Source organism: Haemaphysalis longicornis, unplaced genomic scaffold, assembly GCF_048455015.1.
Source record: "Haemaphysalis longicornis isolate Haplotype H1 unplaced genomic scaffold, Haemaphysalis longicornis Haplotype H1 scaffold_9, whole genome shotgun sequence".
Taxonomy (NCBI): Eukaryota; Metazoa; Arthropoda; class Arachnida; order Ixodida; family Ixodidae; genus Haemaphysalis; species Haemaphysalis longicornis.
This window is the reverse complement of record NW_027526460.1, coordinates 146,604,055-146,620,156: the sequence shown is the minus strand read 5'-3', so window position 1 is coordinate 146,620,156 and position 16,102 is coordinate 146,604,055. Positions and strand designations below refer to the sequence as shown.

The following is a 16,102-nucleotide window of genomic DNA, read 5'->3' as shown; positions in this document are numbered from 1 at the left end:
TCGTCCACTTGCTGCTGCTGCTGCAGCAGCTATTTGTCGTCAGTCGTTCCAACAGGCAGTCACACAACACACTCTGACAATGTTGGCTGCCAGAAGAGGCCTGTGAAGAAAAACAGCTATTGAGAACTGCAATGTCGCACTTCACGACACACCACATCGAAGCATGTGGAGCATTGTACTTTTCGTGTCTGGGGCCTGGATGACGAGCAGGGGGTGTCTTGAGCCACGACTCGAGCAGGTGGCCACCATCAACCCCAGAACTCGCCAGGCTTTACACGTCGAGAAGAGGGCGGGCAACAGGGAACAGCCAGTCACACAAAGACACTGTAGTCGGCAGTCACGGCCAGGGCCTTCATATTGGCGCCGCACACCTGGAAGAAATACATAACACAAATATGTACTAAAGCATTAAACAAGTGCAGTTTGAAGAAAAGAACAGGTAAAAACAAGACAAAGAATACAAAAAACTGGGTTACTTGGAACTGATTCATTCTGCAACTGCATGCAGCGACGAACGACGTCGCCGTATTGTATGTGCATTTTCTTTAATCTTCGTTGTTTCACGTAGCAGGGGAATTAGAACATGCAGGCGACCTGAGAGGAAAATTGGTTACTTACAACTATAGATAAGGGCCCTCCCACCCATCCATTCGGTACAACTGCGGAACACAACACCCTCTCCACCCCACATTTTTAAATCGATAAACCATAAATACGAGGCGACAAGCTGAACTGGTCCCCTTTTCACAATGTGTCAAGGAGGGGAAAACATGTCAGCCGAAGTGACAAGGCGCCGAAGCAGTTGACACACGATAGGGGCGGGGCGAGGGCGATAAAGGTTACGAATATATTACACGGTTCGTTATGAAGTCAATTACACACCCAACACGATACACCTGTTTATCTTTCTCTAAAAGCTTTTTTCTTTCAATACGCCACCCTAACCGATGCCTCTGAACGTGTTCATTTTACCTACATTTATTGACATAACTTTTCGGTATTATTTCACTTAAGCGAACATAGGCCGGAGAGTTAAAAGATTATTTACATATGCACCTGCTAATTTTTTTACACACTATTTGATCATCCACAATTGTGAAATTTATGGGAGATCAGTGCCACCACACGACACCGCTCAAAATACTCATTTCAGTGACTGCATTTCAGACATCGCGTTCCTTTTTCTTTCGATGCAAAACAATGAGGCTACATCATTTTTTGCTTCCGTAGCAAGCGCAGCCAGAAACAAGTAGTACTTACCACCGTGCTTACGTCGCCGGGGTATCCAAACCCCTCGTGTGTCGGAGCTCCGTCAGTGTCCACACCACAGTCTGAACGCTGCGACTGATGGCGGGGTGCGACAGTGTTTCCTTGTGGCAGAAAACGCTTTGCAAACTGTCAGTTGCGAAGATGGACACATCACGCACAGCACCTTCGTATCTGTTGACCACCTGTTGACACTTCGCTGCACCTCGATGGCCTATGAGGGCTTCCAATTTCAGCGCCTTGGCAACGGCGTGAATGCTGCGGCTGACCGACGGCTGCGTCATAGCGAGAGTATCACCGCTACCGACGATCTGTTGCAAGCTGCCGGTAGCGAAGAACCTCAGCGCGCACATCACCTTCGCTTCCGTAGACAGCCCCGTCGCACCTCGAGGCCTAACGTGCGTCGCACAGCATCCGCTCCGTGTCCTTGTAGACACGGAAACGGCGCTTAAAGTCGCCGTCGCTCAGTCCACGCTCACGAACGGGATCCTCCTCCAGGGGCGCTATTATCGAGTTTTGTCCCTTTTGCGTCCCTTTCAAAATTGTCCCTTTTGGCGAACCCTGATTGGCTAAAAGCAAACAACTGGAAGTGATGTAACGCAACCGCAACAAACCTACTGCCAACGCTCACTGCTTAATAACCGGAAGTACGTACGTCACGACGAAAGGGACTCAAAAGGGACGTTTTCAAAAGAGACAGTTACGAGAATACCGCCCCAGCAGCTCCAACAAAAGTGCAAACACAGGTGGCAAAAACGCAGCCATCTCACAATCCGATGTGCTCTGAACCGTGCCAGATTTCACCCCTCATTCGGGGAAGCCGTTTGGCTACGTGACGTCACCAAAATGTAGCCAAAATGTAGCCGCGTGACGCAGGCCGGCTGACGTTTACCGCTCCGAGCCAATCGTGAGACCCCACCGGACAACAACCCCGCTGGAAGGGCGCCGGAAATTTTTCCGGCGCGCGGCGGACGCCCAGCAGAATACGGCCCCAGCTGTTCCCAAAGATCAGTGTGCCTCAGTGGTGGGTGGTATTTAGGCGTACATTGAGTGAGTCCTGTCACATTGGGTATTAATTCTGTATGTTTAATAAATAAAACCAACTTAACACTCGACACTCAACACTCAACTCAGCCTGTGCTATTTCACTAATTCTCATGGCACATTTGTGAGCGAAATTTATATGCCATAAAGTTATGCAAATCAATCAATCAATAAATCATTCCTGAAGTGAGATATGAACAAAATGTACGAGAGAGTTCGAGAGTGTGACTTCATTACTTAAATGGGGCTTTAGCCTGTTCACGCTATCAGCCGGGTAGGCTGACACCGCTTAACATTAGGATGACCACATTGTCTGCCTTGTGAGTGGCCTTCATATACCAAGTCAGCCATGTACGGTAATGTGCATGTTTTGAAAACAAAACCCCTGATACCGAATTACCGCTTGTTTTTTTTTCACTTGTATCACAAAAACGGCCAGGTCACTGTGACCGTGATTGAACCCACTTCCTTTGTCCTTACCAGCAAGTGACTTAGCCACTCGGCTATCATAGCGGGAACGTGGACTAAGTATATCTTTTTAGTAAGTGTGTGGGTGCTGTGCTGGCTCTCCGCATAGAAGTATCGGTTGTTGCTGTCTGTGACCTTATTCATTAGGTATAACCGCGAATCACCCACGTCGACACTTATCAAGAAACTCTAGAAATACCGTGCAAGAGCTACGTCCACCGTGTACCAAAGCGATAAGCAATAACATGACACATCCGATATTAGACAATAGATAGTCTTCGTTTATTTAAACGCGGCACTTGCAGCAGCAGTCCATCTGAAGCAAGAACTCTGATGAAAGTTGTTCTCTAGAAAATGAATATTTATGTATGGAATTCGGCTCTTCGAAGGATCCTCAGGAAGCGAAGGTGCGCAAACGTACGGCGTGGCTATCAATCCTATCCGCAGGCATTTTTTCTTGCTCAAGTGTGACTCCAATTCAAAAGGGGTTTAGTGGACGGCTTCGTTCCCAAGGTGGCTTCACTTCAGCTTCGCGGTCAGCAGCGAGAGCCGCCGTAGGGATTCTTCGAATAGCGGCATCCCGACAGGCCTCGCGTCCATTACCGTTCCGGTGTTGTCCGAAGAAGCCTGTGGCGTGGGCGGCGTGGGGCTCAACACAGAGACCGGTGGCACAGAAGATGGGGTTGAAATAGGGCACGCGGTATCTGGTTCCTCCGGTTTTCCGGTAGCGGTGGTGGCTTCGGCAGGCTCCGGGAGGGGCCGCATATTCACCCTAACCTCGGCGGCCAGGAGGCGGTCAATGAAGGCGGTCTCCATCGATGACATGGCCAGGGGAAGGTCTTCTTCGGGAAGAGGGCGAGTAGGCCGTTCGTGTTCCTGCACGGCCACGGCGTCCGGATTCGGATGCAGCCGGGTTGGAAAGCGTATGCCGTCACCCAGGCTGGTAAAGAACGGAAACGGCCAGAGGAGCACTCTCGAGCCCAGCACCTGCAGGCAGGGGGAGCAATAATCCGCTGCGTTTATATCAAGACCTTATGCTGTTTATGACTATGACGCGTGCCTTTGGGTTGTTTCAACACTTTTGAGATGATAATTCGAAAGCTACCTTGAAGGATCATTACCTTAATACGGGTGGTGTGCACTCGCTGGGCACGCGTGAAACTACAGGCTTTCCAACGAATAGCTCAAAGCCTGACAAAATTCTCCAGGAATTTGTGCTACATTCAGTGAGGTGTCTCTGATATTTGATAAAATATCCTTGCTTGTCAAACCACATGTGTATACAGTTGAACCTCCATTTAACGAAGTCACTGGGACCCGTGAATCATTTCGTTACATCTGAAACTCGATAAAATTGAGAGCGACAAGTGAAAAAATTCGTGATTTTCGCCTGCGCGCGCTTCGTGAGCAGCGGAAGCACATGTACACATCTCGTAGCTTGCCAGTGAAGTAAAAGCGTCCTCGGCACCCTCGTGTTCCGAGGGTGCCTGGTGTAAATGACCCAAAGCCTGGAAAGAAATGCGCAGTCTGTCGTTCGGTGCATGTTCGGTCTGTAGTTTCATAATAACCAAAACGAGAATGTCTCCGCTGGTCGATTGTACCGCTCCTACGCTGGCAGGAGACTGCCAGACATTCTAGACGTATAAATTTACAAAAACCTCTTTTTCTATGCAAAACTTCCCCCTAAATGCTTCGTTAACTCGGATGGAGGGGGGGGGGGGCGAAGTTTGCGTCGTTATTTCTAGTTCATAAAAGCATTAAGCCTATGGGCAACAGAGGGGGGATCTGAAACTGTACATTAAATGGAGAAACCCGTAAAATCGGGTTTCGTAAAATCGAGTTTCAAATGTATTTCAAGTCACCAAGAACGTTCAGGTTGAGAACGTTGGTAGTCGTTGAAGTAATTACGGAATGCTAGAGCTCGTGTGTTTCGTAATTTTGTACGAATACAAGACTTTTATACAAGACTCACTCGTTTATATATCTTAATTACGTTTATTAATAACAATAGCCTTTCCAATCAAAGACGCTGACATATATCTTCAAAGCATGTAGCTTGCGCCGCGGAAAATTGCAGCACAATGCAGTGCATATGCTCAATATCAAAGCTGTATAGCACCAAGCTTTACTTGCGTGACACAGAGTGCTAATAACTTGAGGCCTTTTTCACCTCTGAATTTGTTGAACGGTATGCGTATTCCTAGGTTGTTAAGGGGATTGGCACTCTTATCTGTGCATTGAACACTTTTCCCCTGCGTTCTTACGACGTTGTAGAAGAAAAGGAATTTGAAAGTTCTAGATGAGGTTTGAATCACAAAACTGAAGAAGGTTAAAAAGGATGTAGCGCTTGGTATTTCGCTTCAATGCCACTTTAGCAACTTGGTCCAAATTAGAAATGGCATAGTTACGTAGAAACGTCTTTTACCAGTCTGAAAAAAATCAGAAAATGTAATTTCAGTGGACGATGTTGCTGCCCTACAAGGGTGTTTGTTCATAAACGTTTAGTGTGTTGCGGTCCCTTGAATCTCTATACACACGGTTTTTTGAGTACGTATTATACAAATGTATTCTGCCCCACTCTAACTTGACTAGTTGAGGTCAGCCGTGGTTAGAGTGCTGTAGCTTTAACCATGCATTTGAAAGACATACTCAGTAACCCAGAATCCCCAACGAAGGGCGGAAAACTGGGTGAGCCGAGCGTCGCTACGTTTAAGTCTGTAATCTTGTTCCACCCTGTCGTAGCGGGAACAGCATGAGGCTATAGTTTGTAGAGTGCGGTATTGGTTCCCGTGTACGGATTAGCAACAATTTCATATGGACTGCAAAACCAATCTGTCGCTCCTTCTGGTCCTGCGCTTGATTAGGTCTCCGAGATAGGAATGGCGGAGAAGATATTCCCAAATATCCCGCCAGGACAGCACGCTTGCCTGCTTCAGGTTCTTCCAGGTGCCGAGGTCGAACGAGTCTTCTGCCTCGACGAACGCGAATGGCCGCAGCCGCTCCAGCGTGGTCTGGTTGCGGCAGACGAGTCCCACATGCACCCAGAGGAAAGCACCGAGTAGGGCAGACAGGAAACCACTCATCAGCATGAGGATGACCGTGTGCGCGGTGCTGGCGTCTATGCGAAGCCTGCTGCGCGCTTCCCACACCCACGCCGTGGTGGTGACGAAGATGAAGAACGCCAGCATGAACATGTACAGCACCGTGAGCAGAAAAAACTTGTAGGTTGTGAAGCAGACGCAGTTGTGGAGCCAGGGACAGTGGTGGTCCATCTTGGGAATGCATCTGCCAAATAGGGACGAGGGCAATAGTGAAGGCGCTATTCACGCTAAGTGTGGGTTGGCTGGGCGAATGCACGGGCGGTTTTAGCAGCGAACAAAATACCATATACCTTCGTTCGGCTACAGTAAATGGCTCTAAAGTAGTTGGTTTGCCCTGGAGGCAGGGAAAGTGTCGAATACACCTGCGTATCGGGCAATTAAGCATCGTCAGTATTGAGAGCTGCCTTAACATAATTCTTTCAATACCCTTGTTATTCCTATTGGTGCTTCCTTTGAACATTCCTTGCCGTAAGGCCAAAACTGCTGTTTCTGCCCATCTATCTAATGAAGCCACAGGGGTCCTCGAATTATTTTGTAAATAGAAAACTTCGTTAAACCTGGACTGTCATTTTACAAGCAGTTTATTCCATTGATTCAATGCCTAAAGAGAGTCGTATCCTTGCAGCTACTATGGCATCTTAACTACGGGGACTGTGCAGCTCGCCTGCCGGTAATCCAAAATGCGCTAAAAGCCCGCCGTGAAAATCAGCCAGCAAGGACTTGCCCTGTAGTCGTCGCACCCAAGCAGTCACGCGAAACGCAGCGCTTTCTGTTGCACCTCTTTCGCGCTGAGCGGGACGTTGTTCGTTCTCATATCCTTCAACCGCGTGACACTGCTTCATACAGTTTCTCGAGCGGGGTATACATCTCGAGGTTATTTTTATTCGAGGCAATTCCAGATGAAGTGGGATAGATGATGGCGTCCTATTCCTTCGAGGTTTTGGAACGCATGCTGGCGAGGACGTCATTGGCTGCGCCACAGGACTGCTGCGTTAATCTTGTAGAGCTCCGTAAAAACGAAACTAGATGTCTGGTTCTTCTTCTGGCATAATTTTCGTGGCGTTCTGACGAGACACACAGGAATTTTTCGTTTTTTAAATGCCTTTTTCTCCAAATGCCTCTTTAAATCGGATATGGCGCTGAATCTATTTCGTTGCTTCGAGTTCCTAAAAGCACTGAGTCGTACTGACCTCTGCGCGGGAATTCGAATTTGTTCGTTAGATCAAGAATACCGTAAGATCGTGTTTCGTTAGATCTAGTTTTGACTGTAGTTTCAAATTAAGCAGTTCTTATGTTAGCTGAAAGGTACTTGGTGACAAAAGGGTTTCGGTCCTAAGAGGATAACGTAGCTACAAAAATTGACGAAAGACAATCAATGCTGAAAACGTTTGTAGATTCATACAAATGTCTCTGGGTGCTCGATTCTGCCTCCGCAAATAGGGGACTTCGAGTGGTTTCAGTTACTTCGTATCCCTACACATGTATATAGCGTATCATAACCTTCCAGCCTGGACATGGAGGGACTGAAGCTTGTAGGAGAGGCCCGCTAGCAAACGGCGCGTCGGGAGATTTGTGTAAGAAGCCAGATGGCTTTTTCACCTGCTCCTTGAAACCACTGGCAACCGCTTCGTAGCAATGGCGGTGGCGGCAGGCCCACCGAGGCGCTACGTCGCGGCACCGCCCAGGCGGTATTCAATGTTCGGCAGGCACCGACGGAGCACAGGAGCGTTTACAGGGCGGAGCCTTGGGCGCGGACATATTGGCCGGCGTGACGTCATTCGACATGGCTGGCCTCTTAGAACGCAGTCCTCGCCATGGCCTGCGCTGGTGCCATTGCGCACTGGCGAGCGCGTACGCGGGCTGACGGGAAAATTTGAGAGAGAGTAAACTTTATGATGTTTGCAGGTTGTGTTGCTTAGTCGTTGGCCGTGAGCCCTTGGGCTCTGGCAGCGTCCTCAGCCAGCTGGACGGCCCAGAATTGGTCTTCCGGGCTGGGGCTGACCAGCACGGTATCCCACTGCTCACTGTTCGACCGCAGCGGTGGCTCAGAGGTACAGCGCTCGTCTCGCATGCGGGAGGTACAGGGTTCAAATCCTGGTACCGCCGGCCACCCACCGGTTTCTTTAATGGGTACAGGCGTCCCTGGTCGAGTGCGGACCCTTGAAAGGGGAATCCACGCCTGGAAAGCTGCCTTTACCCTATCGAGGGGCCCTGACCTTTGTCCATCTGGCGGGGCCCCCGGCTATCATGCCGAGTTGCGCCATTGCCGGGGGTGAAATAGTCTGGCGGCATGTCCTGCCGCAGGCGGTTGCGAGTTGAGCGTCCATCGTGGCTGTGGAAGGCACCATGTGAATTCGTGTTCCTTGGTGGCGCCGGGCACCTACCGGTAAAATAGGTACAAGCGACTCCCCGGCCTGGCGCTCGGCCCTTGTGTGGGACTACAACGCTTGGGAAGTTCACCCGGCTTGCACGGGAAATCGCCCCTATTGAAAGGGGCGGCTGCAAAAACGCAGGAACTTTTTTTCGTGATTCTGCGGCCACTTGTGATCACCTGCGGACATTTCCATAACATGTGCGCCAGGTCCGCTCTTTCCTGACATTTATGACACTCAGGGGAGAAGCGCCCTGAGTAGCAATAGCTATACACAAATGGATTTGGATACGAGTGGGTCTGTAGGAGTCGCTAGACCACCGATAGCCGCTTACTGAGGGATGGGTTCGCGGGTATCCAGCTGACCCGGCCTAAACAATAATGACCGGTGATGTCCCTGATGCCTCTCCCTGCCTGACATGGGGACGAGTTCCTCAACGGAAGTGCGATCCGCTCGGTCGGTAAATCCTCGAGCGGCTTCGTGCGCAGACTCGTTTCCTGCAAGGCCGGAGTTGGTGAAGGTCCAAATTACGTGGACCTTGCCGGTACGGTTTTTGAGGTGGAGATCAGAATTCAGGTTGCGGACGCCTCCCTTGATATGTGTCCCCGTGAGAAATTTAGAATTGCAGATTTAGAGTCGCTGATGATTGTCTTGATTTTTGTGGAGGCAACCATGGCTGCCTCTTCTTTTTTAGCTAACCCCCGAGTCTCTTGTGCGGACAGAGCAGGAGGCGATGCTATTACCCTGATTGTTGACCACCGCTATGGCCATCGTCTCGCGACCAGAAGAATCGGCCGCGTCCGCGTAGGCATCGTTCTCGACTTTGGCAAAGCGTCTTTGCAGGGCACGGGCTCTGGCCTCTGGCCGCTCCTTGTTATGTATAGGATGAATGTTACGCGGGAGCGGAGAGACGTGAATCTTCTTCTTAATCGTTGACGGGATCGCGAAACTAGTAGGCGCGCTGTGGGCGTGAGCAATACCCAACCAACCGGTATGTGGCGCCCCGTTGTGCTGTAGGTCAGCCGTAATAGTTGCCCTAGCCGCTGAGCCTCGTTGAGATCATCCAGACTATTTGTCAGGCCCAAGTCCTTAAATCACTCGGTGGACGTGTTTAGTGGGAGACCGATAGCCCGCTTGTAGGCTCTACGGAGGAGAGCGTCTATTTTAATTACCTCTGCCCGCTTTAGCCGGAGGTACAGAGTGGCGTACGTCCCCCGACTTACTACAAAAGCCTGTACGATGCGTAGGAGGTACGATGCGTACGATGCGTAGGAGCTTCTTTTGACAATTTTTTGACTATTTTTTGTAGCGTGAGCTACACTGGCCGAGGCTGAGCAGTTTCGCGTGGCTCCTGGAGAGCCGTGCTGCGCATGCGCAAGGAGCAGGGACGTCACATTGCGCACAGAACGTTGCTCGCTGCCCGGCTTCTCTCACACACCCCACACGCCCAGCGCCTTCGCCGACCTCCTTTCTGCACGTGGTGGTCCGGTCCACTTGATGACCATGCAAGGGGTGGCCGGGCGTGGAACCGATGGCTTGTGCGTCGCAGCAACACCGGCGTGCGCCTGGGGTACCAGTTTAGCTCTGGGGCGATTCGTGATGCTGTGCCGTAGCCGCTTGATAAATATACATGGGTCGCATAATGCGTATGCCGTGTGTGTGTCATTGAAACAGTAGTAAGCACGATAATCAAGCTAATCCTAGACCACCGGGAAAGATAAGAATAACCAGCTGAACCTTAGCTCACGCTACGTATATCCTGGCATAGCCGAGCTAAGCCACTGCTAATTTTTTAATGTTGCTGTGAATGGGGGCTTGTTGTGCAAGTAGGTAGGGTGTGAGGATGCCCAGAGGTTACGTAGTCCCAAAAAATCCCCAAAAATGATTGTTTGAGCGCTGCATTGAATGCCGTTCGCTGCCTAGTTTCCTGCTCAAGCATTTCGTCCAAATAAAGCTGTCCGAGGGGTTCAGTTTTCTTCTCATTTAACGTCTCTCTTAGAGTAACAAAATACCAGCCTAAGGGCTCTAACACCGTGCAATGAAACCCAATTCTGCATGTATTAATAAAGTTTTAAAGTTTCTTTTGAAAGCTTTCATTTCCTGACTACGCTAAAATGATTGGCTGTGGGCTTACTATATTATGAATATGAGCGGCTCTAAAGCTCACACGGCTCTACTCTACAGCTCTACGCTACGATTCTGTGCAAAGAAAGAAACGTGACCTCACGTCTTTTACTTGAATCATCGTTCACACAAACGCACTCCGACACGATGAATCGAAATTAAGGGATGTTACCATTGGTATACATGCGGCCATTGCGTCACAAACTGCACCTTTAAATTCGAAACTTGTCCATTTTTGCCTTATTGTGAACAAGGAACCCGCACGAGTTCCGAAACGTCTTTTTACTTTTTTGACTTGGTCAGTGACTGCCTTACTGTTTCTTCATACAATGCCTGACCATGCAAACTTTCGTCGAACCCTTGACTACACGGCTCTACTCCACGGGTGAAGTAGTTGTATATGGCTTCTTTACCGCTTCTTCGTGTTTCGACGTGCTATGAAAAACGTGCAGCGCTCAGAGTTATGACTGTCAGCCGCCTTACAACCGATGCGGTCCGCGTTGTATACCTATTCCGCATTATCAGCTGTTTCCTGTTCGGTATGTGGCAGCTTGCGACTATAGAAACACACATGTTGAACTGCCATATGGAGCATAGAGTAGACGGCGAAATCGTGCATTCTTGGGCGTTAAAGGGGCCCTGAAAGGCATTTTGAGCACACTAAATAAACTAGCGCAACCGTTAGATTGGGTCGTTAACGTCCTCTGTGCCAAGTATTACTCTCTTACGCGCAGCGGTAAGCTCACACTTTTGTTGCAAAGTTTGTAGTTTTTTTCTCACCCTTCCATTCGTGTTTTTGGACGCCGCCATCTTCACATGTCCACATAATCGATTCGCAGATGTTCGTCATGAGCTAGACATCCTGCTATTGGGCGGCTTTTTCACGCACTTCCGGCAAAGACATGAGTCGTCTGCTCAGCGTCGGCTCGCCGCCTGATCTGTCAGCGGACTGCCGGAGTGCTTGGGCATTTTACGACAAACGAAACAAGTGTAAAACAAACGCTTAACCGTTTGTATTGAATGCAACACGGTCATAACACGACATGGACATTCTGTTACCTGAGTACGTTCCATAAAGAAAGCGTTGAAGCCCCGTGGCACTTCTTTCGTGCAATCGCAGAGAACGCCCTGAGCCGAATGCCCGGGTTTGACGCATACATTTTATTCAACTCCAAAACAATCCAGAGATGCTTTTCTAACGAAAACAATGTCACAACATGCGTTGAAAGTCTGAACCACGATTGACAGAGGATGGGTTGCCTCCTCCCCGTCGTAAATTCGGTACTCACCTCGCGCGCGCTTTGCGGGGACGAACAGCAAGTCACTTAACTCGGGCGCACAAGCCGATGGCTTTTAGCCACGCACACTGCACATACCCCATGCGAGGTTGAGTCGTACGTCGCTCGAGAAAGATAATCCAGACCATGGGAAGCACTATCCACCCGCAGAAGCACAACGTCGCATTTCATCGCGAAACAAAGGCGTCCACAACACACACACCATCGCCTCCTGTAATGGCAAACGCATCTCGCACTTCCCAATGGGAGTGACTGGTACGCCTGCAGTGCCCACATGTCGCGAAATGGGGCCCCAAGCTGAACCGGGATCACGCAACCGTAACTGACTTCGGGAGCGGTTTGTGCCTTGTTGCCAAGGCAACCGATGTTTGAGATTGTCAAAGAAATGGCGCTAGCTCCAGCGCTAGAAAGCTCAGAGCCGCGGCGGAGCATGTTTTGCCAACGTTGCCGCTCTCCACCACGCGTCGCCCCAAGCTGAACTGGTCACATGATTGAAGCGTTTTGTGCAAGGGTTCTGTATCGGTTTAATGTGACTTTTTCACATGCCGCCGGCAGGAATTACCACCGCCGCAAAATAAGACCCGGCACCAGCGGGGCCACATCTGATACGGCGCTTTTTGGATAAACAGTGTGCGGTGCATCAAGGGAACGAGCGCAGACACCTCCCCGTGCGGCTGCGAGTTCGCCACCGATACAAAGTCATGTGCCGCCAGCAACGTACACCGCGAAAGAGCAGGCCAGGCCGCCGCACACATGCGGCCAGATTTTTCGTTCGCTTTTCCAGCCTTGAGCGGAGTGCGGGATTCATGGTGTCAACAAAGCTTGCCCGTAGCAGACGACAGTCTGAGTAGCGCAATAGCGGAAGTACGTCACCTCTGCGGAGCGCAGCATCATGGGAGGCAAGGCTCGCGCGCCGTCAACAGCGGAGAGTAAGTCGAAAGGAGGAGGAAACGCGGAGCGACGATAATGCGCGGTTTTTGATTTACGATTTCTCAGCTAATACTCATCGCTTTAACAAAATTCTTGCGGGAGGAGATTGCAAATACATTGCTTTATTTGGTTACATGTACATCCATTAATCGGCGGAAGGTATTTCGGACCCCTTTAACGTTAGGCCAGCTCGTTCGCAAATTGCGAAAGAATACATAGCGTGCATAGTGTAGGTTTTAAATGCTCAAATCGGGAGATCAAGCTCGGTCAAGAGATACAAATATATCCTGAGCGGGCGCATAAGGCTCTGGATGGGAGCTTTTAATTATTGAATGCAGAATTAATTTTGCAGCGTATGTGACATGACAGTTTCTGGACATGTCTTTATTTTTTACTTTTACTTATGGATTCGTGCATTATTTTTATAAGATTTGCTGCAGCAAGTTTGATTTATTCCTGACCTATCGGCCAGAGTGCGATGATCACGTATGTCGCCGATTGGAACCCTACATAGGGTTAAATTACAGAGCGTTCAAGAGGGGGTCTTCCATTTTGCGCAGCCTCAGTTGTGGCTGCGCACCTGACTACGCTGAAAATTTACCGCTAGTTAAATGTATTTCGATGACTTGCGCAGCGAAATTTTCAGATACTGCTGTCTTGAGAGTACACTTTTCTTAAGGTGCGTGGTGTTCGCTGAGGGCGCAGACTGAGCGCGTATACGTTCTGAGCCACAGTTATAAACAATAACGTTTTCTTTCTCTGCTTTTGCGCACTTCTTCCTGTCTGCCTGTCGTAATAAGAGCAACAGATGGTACCTATGAAGAAATTTGTGAGTAGCGAATTACTGAATCACGCTTGGTGGTGCCGCGCCAGAGACTTCCTCTGCTTCCGTACATTGGAGCGCTTCCGCGAACGTTCTGTTCAATTCCACGACGACCAGCAAGAGTTCCGACTGCGTCCACAGTATTAAATTACGAAGTTATTCATGCCTAACCCGTTTTGCTAACGACGCACTTCGAGCGGACGATGGGAGTCTACGGCGCAACCGAAACTGAAAAAGGCTAGTAGTGGCGAGTGTGGCGCTGGCGCCATCTGGCTAAGACAGGCCTAATTACTCGCTGTAAACGGCCTACAGGAGGTTGCGCGCGCGCGAAATACAAGGAGAGACGGGCATAGAGAAACTCTATGGAAAGGGGAGCTGCCTGCTGAAATGGCGTCTCCTGGTTTAGTAGAGGGGCCGTCAGTGCCTCTCCCGAGCTTTTTTTCTGCGTGAGCTGAGCCAACCGGCGCTCACCTCCGGCACCAGGAGCAGTGGTGGCAGCGGTCAGGCTTGACGCGTTCGCAGTCATCGCAGTAGCGCGCGCTGCCGTCGACGTCCCGTGTGACGACACCGCACCTGGCCACATGGACGTGCAGGACGTGCTGGCGCTCTTCGTACGAGGGCCTCTCCTCGAGGAGCAGACGGTCGGCGTCGCTCAGGGAAAACCGCTCCGGAATAGCCGGGATGGACGCCAGCGTCGTCTTCGATTGTCCAGAGGTGACATGCGCATTGAAATAGCGCGCGTCGTATACACTTTGTGCTTCGGTCTGTTTTCACCGGCTGCGGATCGAGACGGCCCAGGAAGAGAGACACGCTCGTATAGCTGACGAGTTAGGCCCCAAAGCTATGGGCGCAAGAGGCAGCAGACAAAGGGCATATATTTTTGTAAATAGATATCTCTTAGTATTGTTGGTATTGTGGAATAAATGGCCCAGGTTTAGCACTTTTAAACAAAGTTATCACGAACAAATGCACACCGTGCTTTCTGAAAGCTTATGTTGGATTGAGATTTCGCGGACTGCCGTATAGCTATGTCTACTGGGTAATTGGAATGATCCTATTGCTTGAGCTGAACGGCACGCCCAGATGAGCCCCACGGGAGCGCCATTGAATGTGAGACCTCGGAACCAAGCGGAGGTGTAGCAGCGATGTAACTCTCGCCTATTCACGTGGTGCTGCAGCGAAGAGGCTCCTGGTGAGGGAAGCTATCATAAAGACCCGGCTTTCTCGCGGGTGGCGCAAGGCCACTTGCGATACGATGAATGGCCATAGAAAATGTGGCGTAGTTACAGCTTTTGCTCTAACAAACACTAAAGCGAGGAACAATAATATTGGGCATTTGCTCTTACTTCCGCTTCGAGGTACAAAAAAAATTCCGCTAAAGCCTATTGCGCCACATTTTTCAAAATATATCGTGCTTGGCGAAACCAAACCATCGGCCAGTTTTTGCCGCAGGCGGGGTTTAATCGTCTTTTCCTAGAAATGTTTCCTCAAAGCGCGGGCACTTTCTCAGCTTGTCGTGTCCCCTATTGGCTTAACGTGCTCACCTAACCACCATCTGCCCGCAGGCGTCCGACCTATCTAAGTTGAAACCATAGCCAAAGCTTTGGAGTCTTTCGCTACGCAGGTAGTACCACTTGCAGCTAATTACCCTGCATAGGTTCTTGTAAACGTGGGTGGCAATGTTTGCCCTCATATCCCCGCTTTTCAGCCTTCGGGTGCAGCACTCGGAAAAGGTGTAAACCCACCATTTTTATTAGGAAGAAAACGTTTGCATTGCAAGTCATTATTAGAACAGGGCTATCTACTATCTGCTATAACACACCGATTTTTGTGGGTAGCCTTAAGATACGAGCTTCAGTTTGTGAACCACGGACTGCGCAAAGGCCATGGGGGGGCCGTTGGTACCGCACACAAGCCACTATCGCTCACTTGTTCACGGCTACCAGCCACCCTAATAAATTGGCGCGGGGCAAAGGCGCTGGCTTACGCAAGGGCGTGCACTGAGGCCCTTCACGAATTTATGATTTCGGAAAAGCGAGTATGGAGGGGGGGGGGGGGGGGGCGGGCGGGGGCGGGTAATAGATAAAATCACTGCCTATTCGCATCGTCAGGTATTGAGTACAGGTAATTCTTTCGGTAACACAGGCTATGCACTAAATATTCGTTGTATCGGTGCACGCTATACGCTTTTGCAATTTCACTGGACCAAAACATGAACAAATGAATCTGAAATATACGTGCAGCACGGCCTCATGTGCAACTTTGGAAGGGTTTTTTTTTGGCTGAGTGGTTTGGTTTTTTGTTCGTTGGTATTATGTGTGTCTTTTTTTTCGTGCTTTCATTACTTTTCTGTGTGGTTGACTCCCCGCCCCGGCAATGGAATTCCCGCGTACGCCACTGCCTGCGTGACTGTACTGCCGGCTGCGCTCGTCGGAAAGATTTCGCGGTATATACCGTTCTTCTGTACGTTTCCCAAACCTTGCGCATAGCGTAAGAAAGCGTCCTTGCGCATTAGCGTAACGAATGAGATGATAGCGCAATTGGGAGAGGCCGGTTTGGCGGGAAACCCAAATTAGATTCCGAACAGGGCAAGCGTGTTTTAAGTGCAACGTATTTCAGGAGTTCGCCTTGCCGTCGTAGCTCACTTGCTGGGCACAAGTAGAGCCCTACGGCGTA

At 50.0% G+C, this 16,102-nt stretch overlaps 1 protein-coding gene across 1 annotated transcript; it reads right to left on the bottom strand.

The window, feature by feature from the left end:
- Positions 1–311: 311 nt before the first annotated feature.
- LOC144153479 (palmitoyltransferase ZDHHC2-like) lies at positions 312–15,119 on the bottom strand. Its single transcript, XM_077685121.1, has 5 exons — positions 15,075–15,119; positions 13,898–14,190; positions 5,706–6,063; positions 3,556–3,765; positions 312–371 (listed from the first exon to the last, which is right to left on the bottom strand). Exons 1-5 carry the CDS (start codon positions 15,117–15,119, stop codon positions 312–314), a joined length of 966 nt encoding a protein of 321 aa, XP_077541247.1.
- Between the last annotated feature and the right edge of the window lie 983 nt (positions 15,120–16,102).

Bases quoted from the DNA above. Each gene is read 5' to 3' on its own strand.
- LOC144153479 (XM_077685121.1), bottom strand. From the start codon at position 15,119: ATGAGGGCAAACATTGCCACCCACGTTTACAAGAACCTATGCAGG. The intron at 6,064-13,897 runs GTGAGCGCCGGT...CCTATTTGGCAG, and splicing joins CACTGCTCCTGGTGCCGGAG to ATGCATTCCCAAGATGGACC. The intron at 3,766-5,705 runs GCAAGCGTGCTG...CCCTGCCTGCAG, and splicing joins CCTGGAAGAACCTGAAGCAG to GTGCTGGGCTCGAGAGTGCT.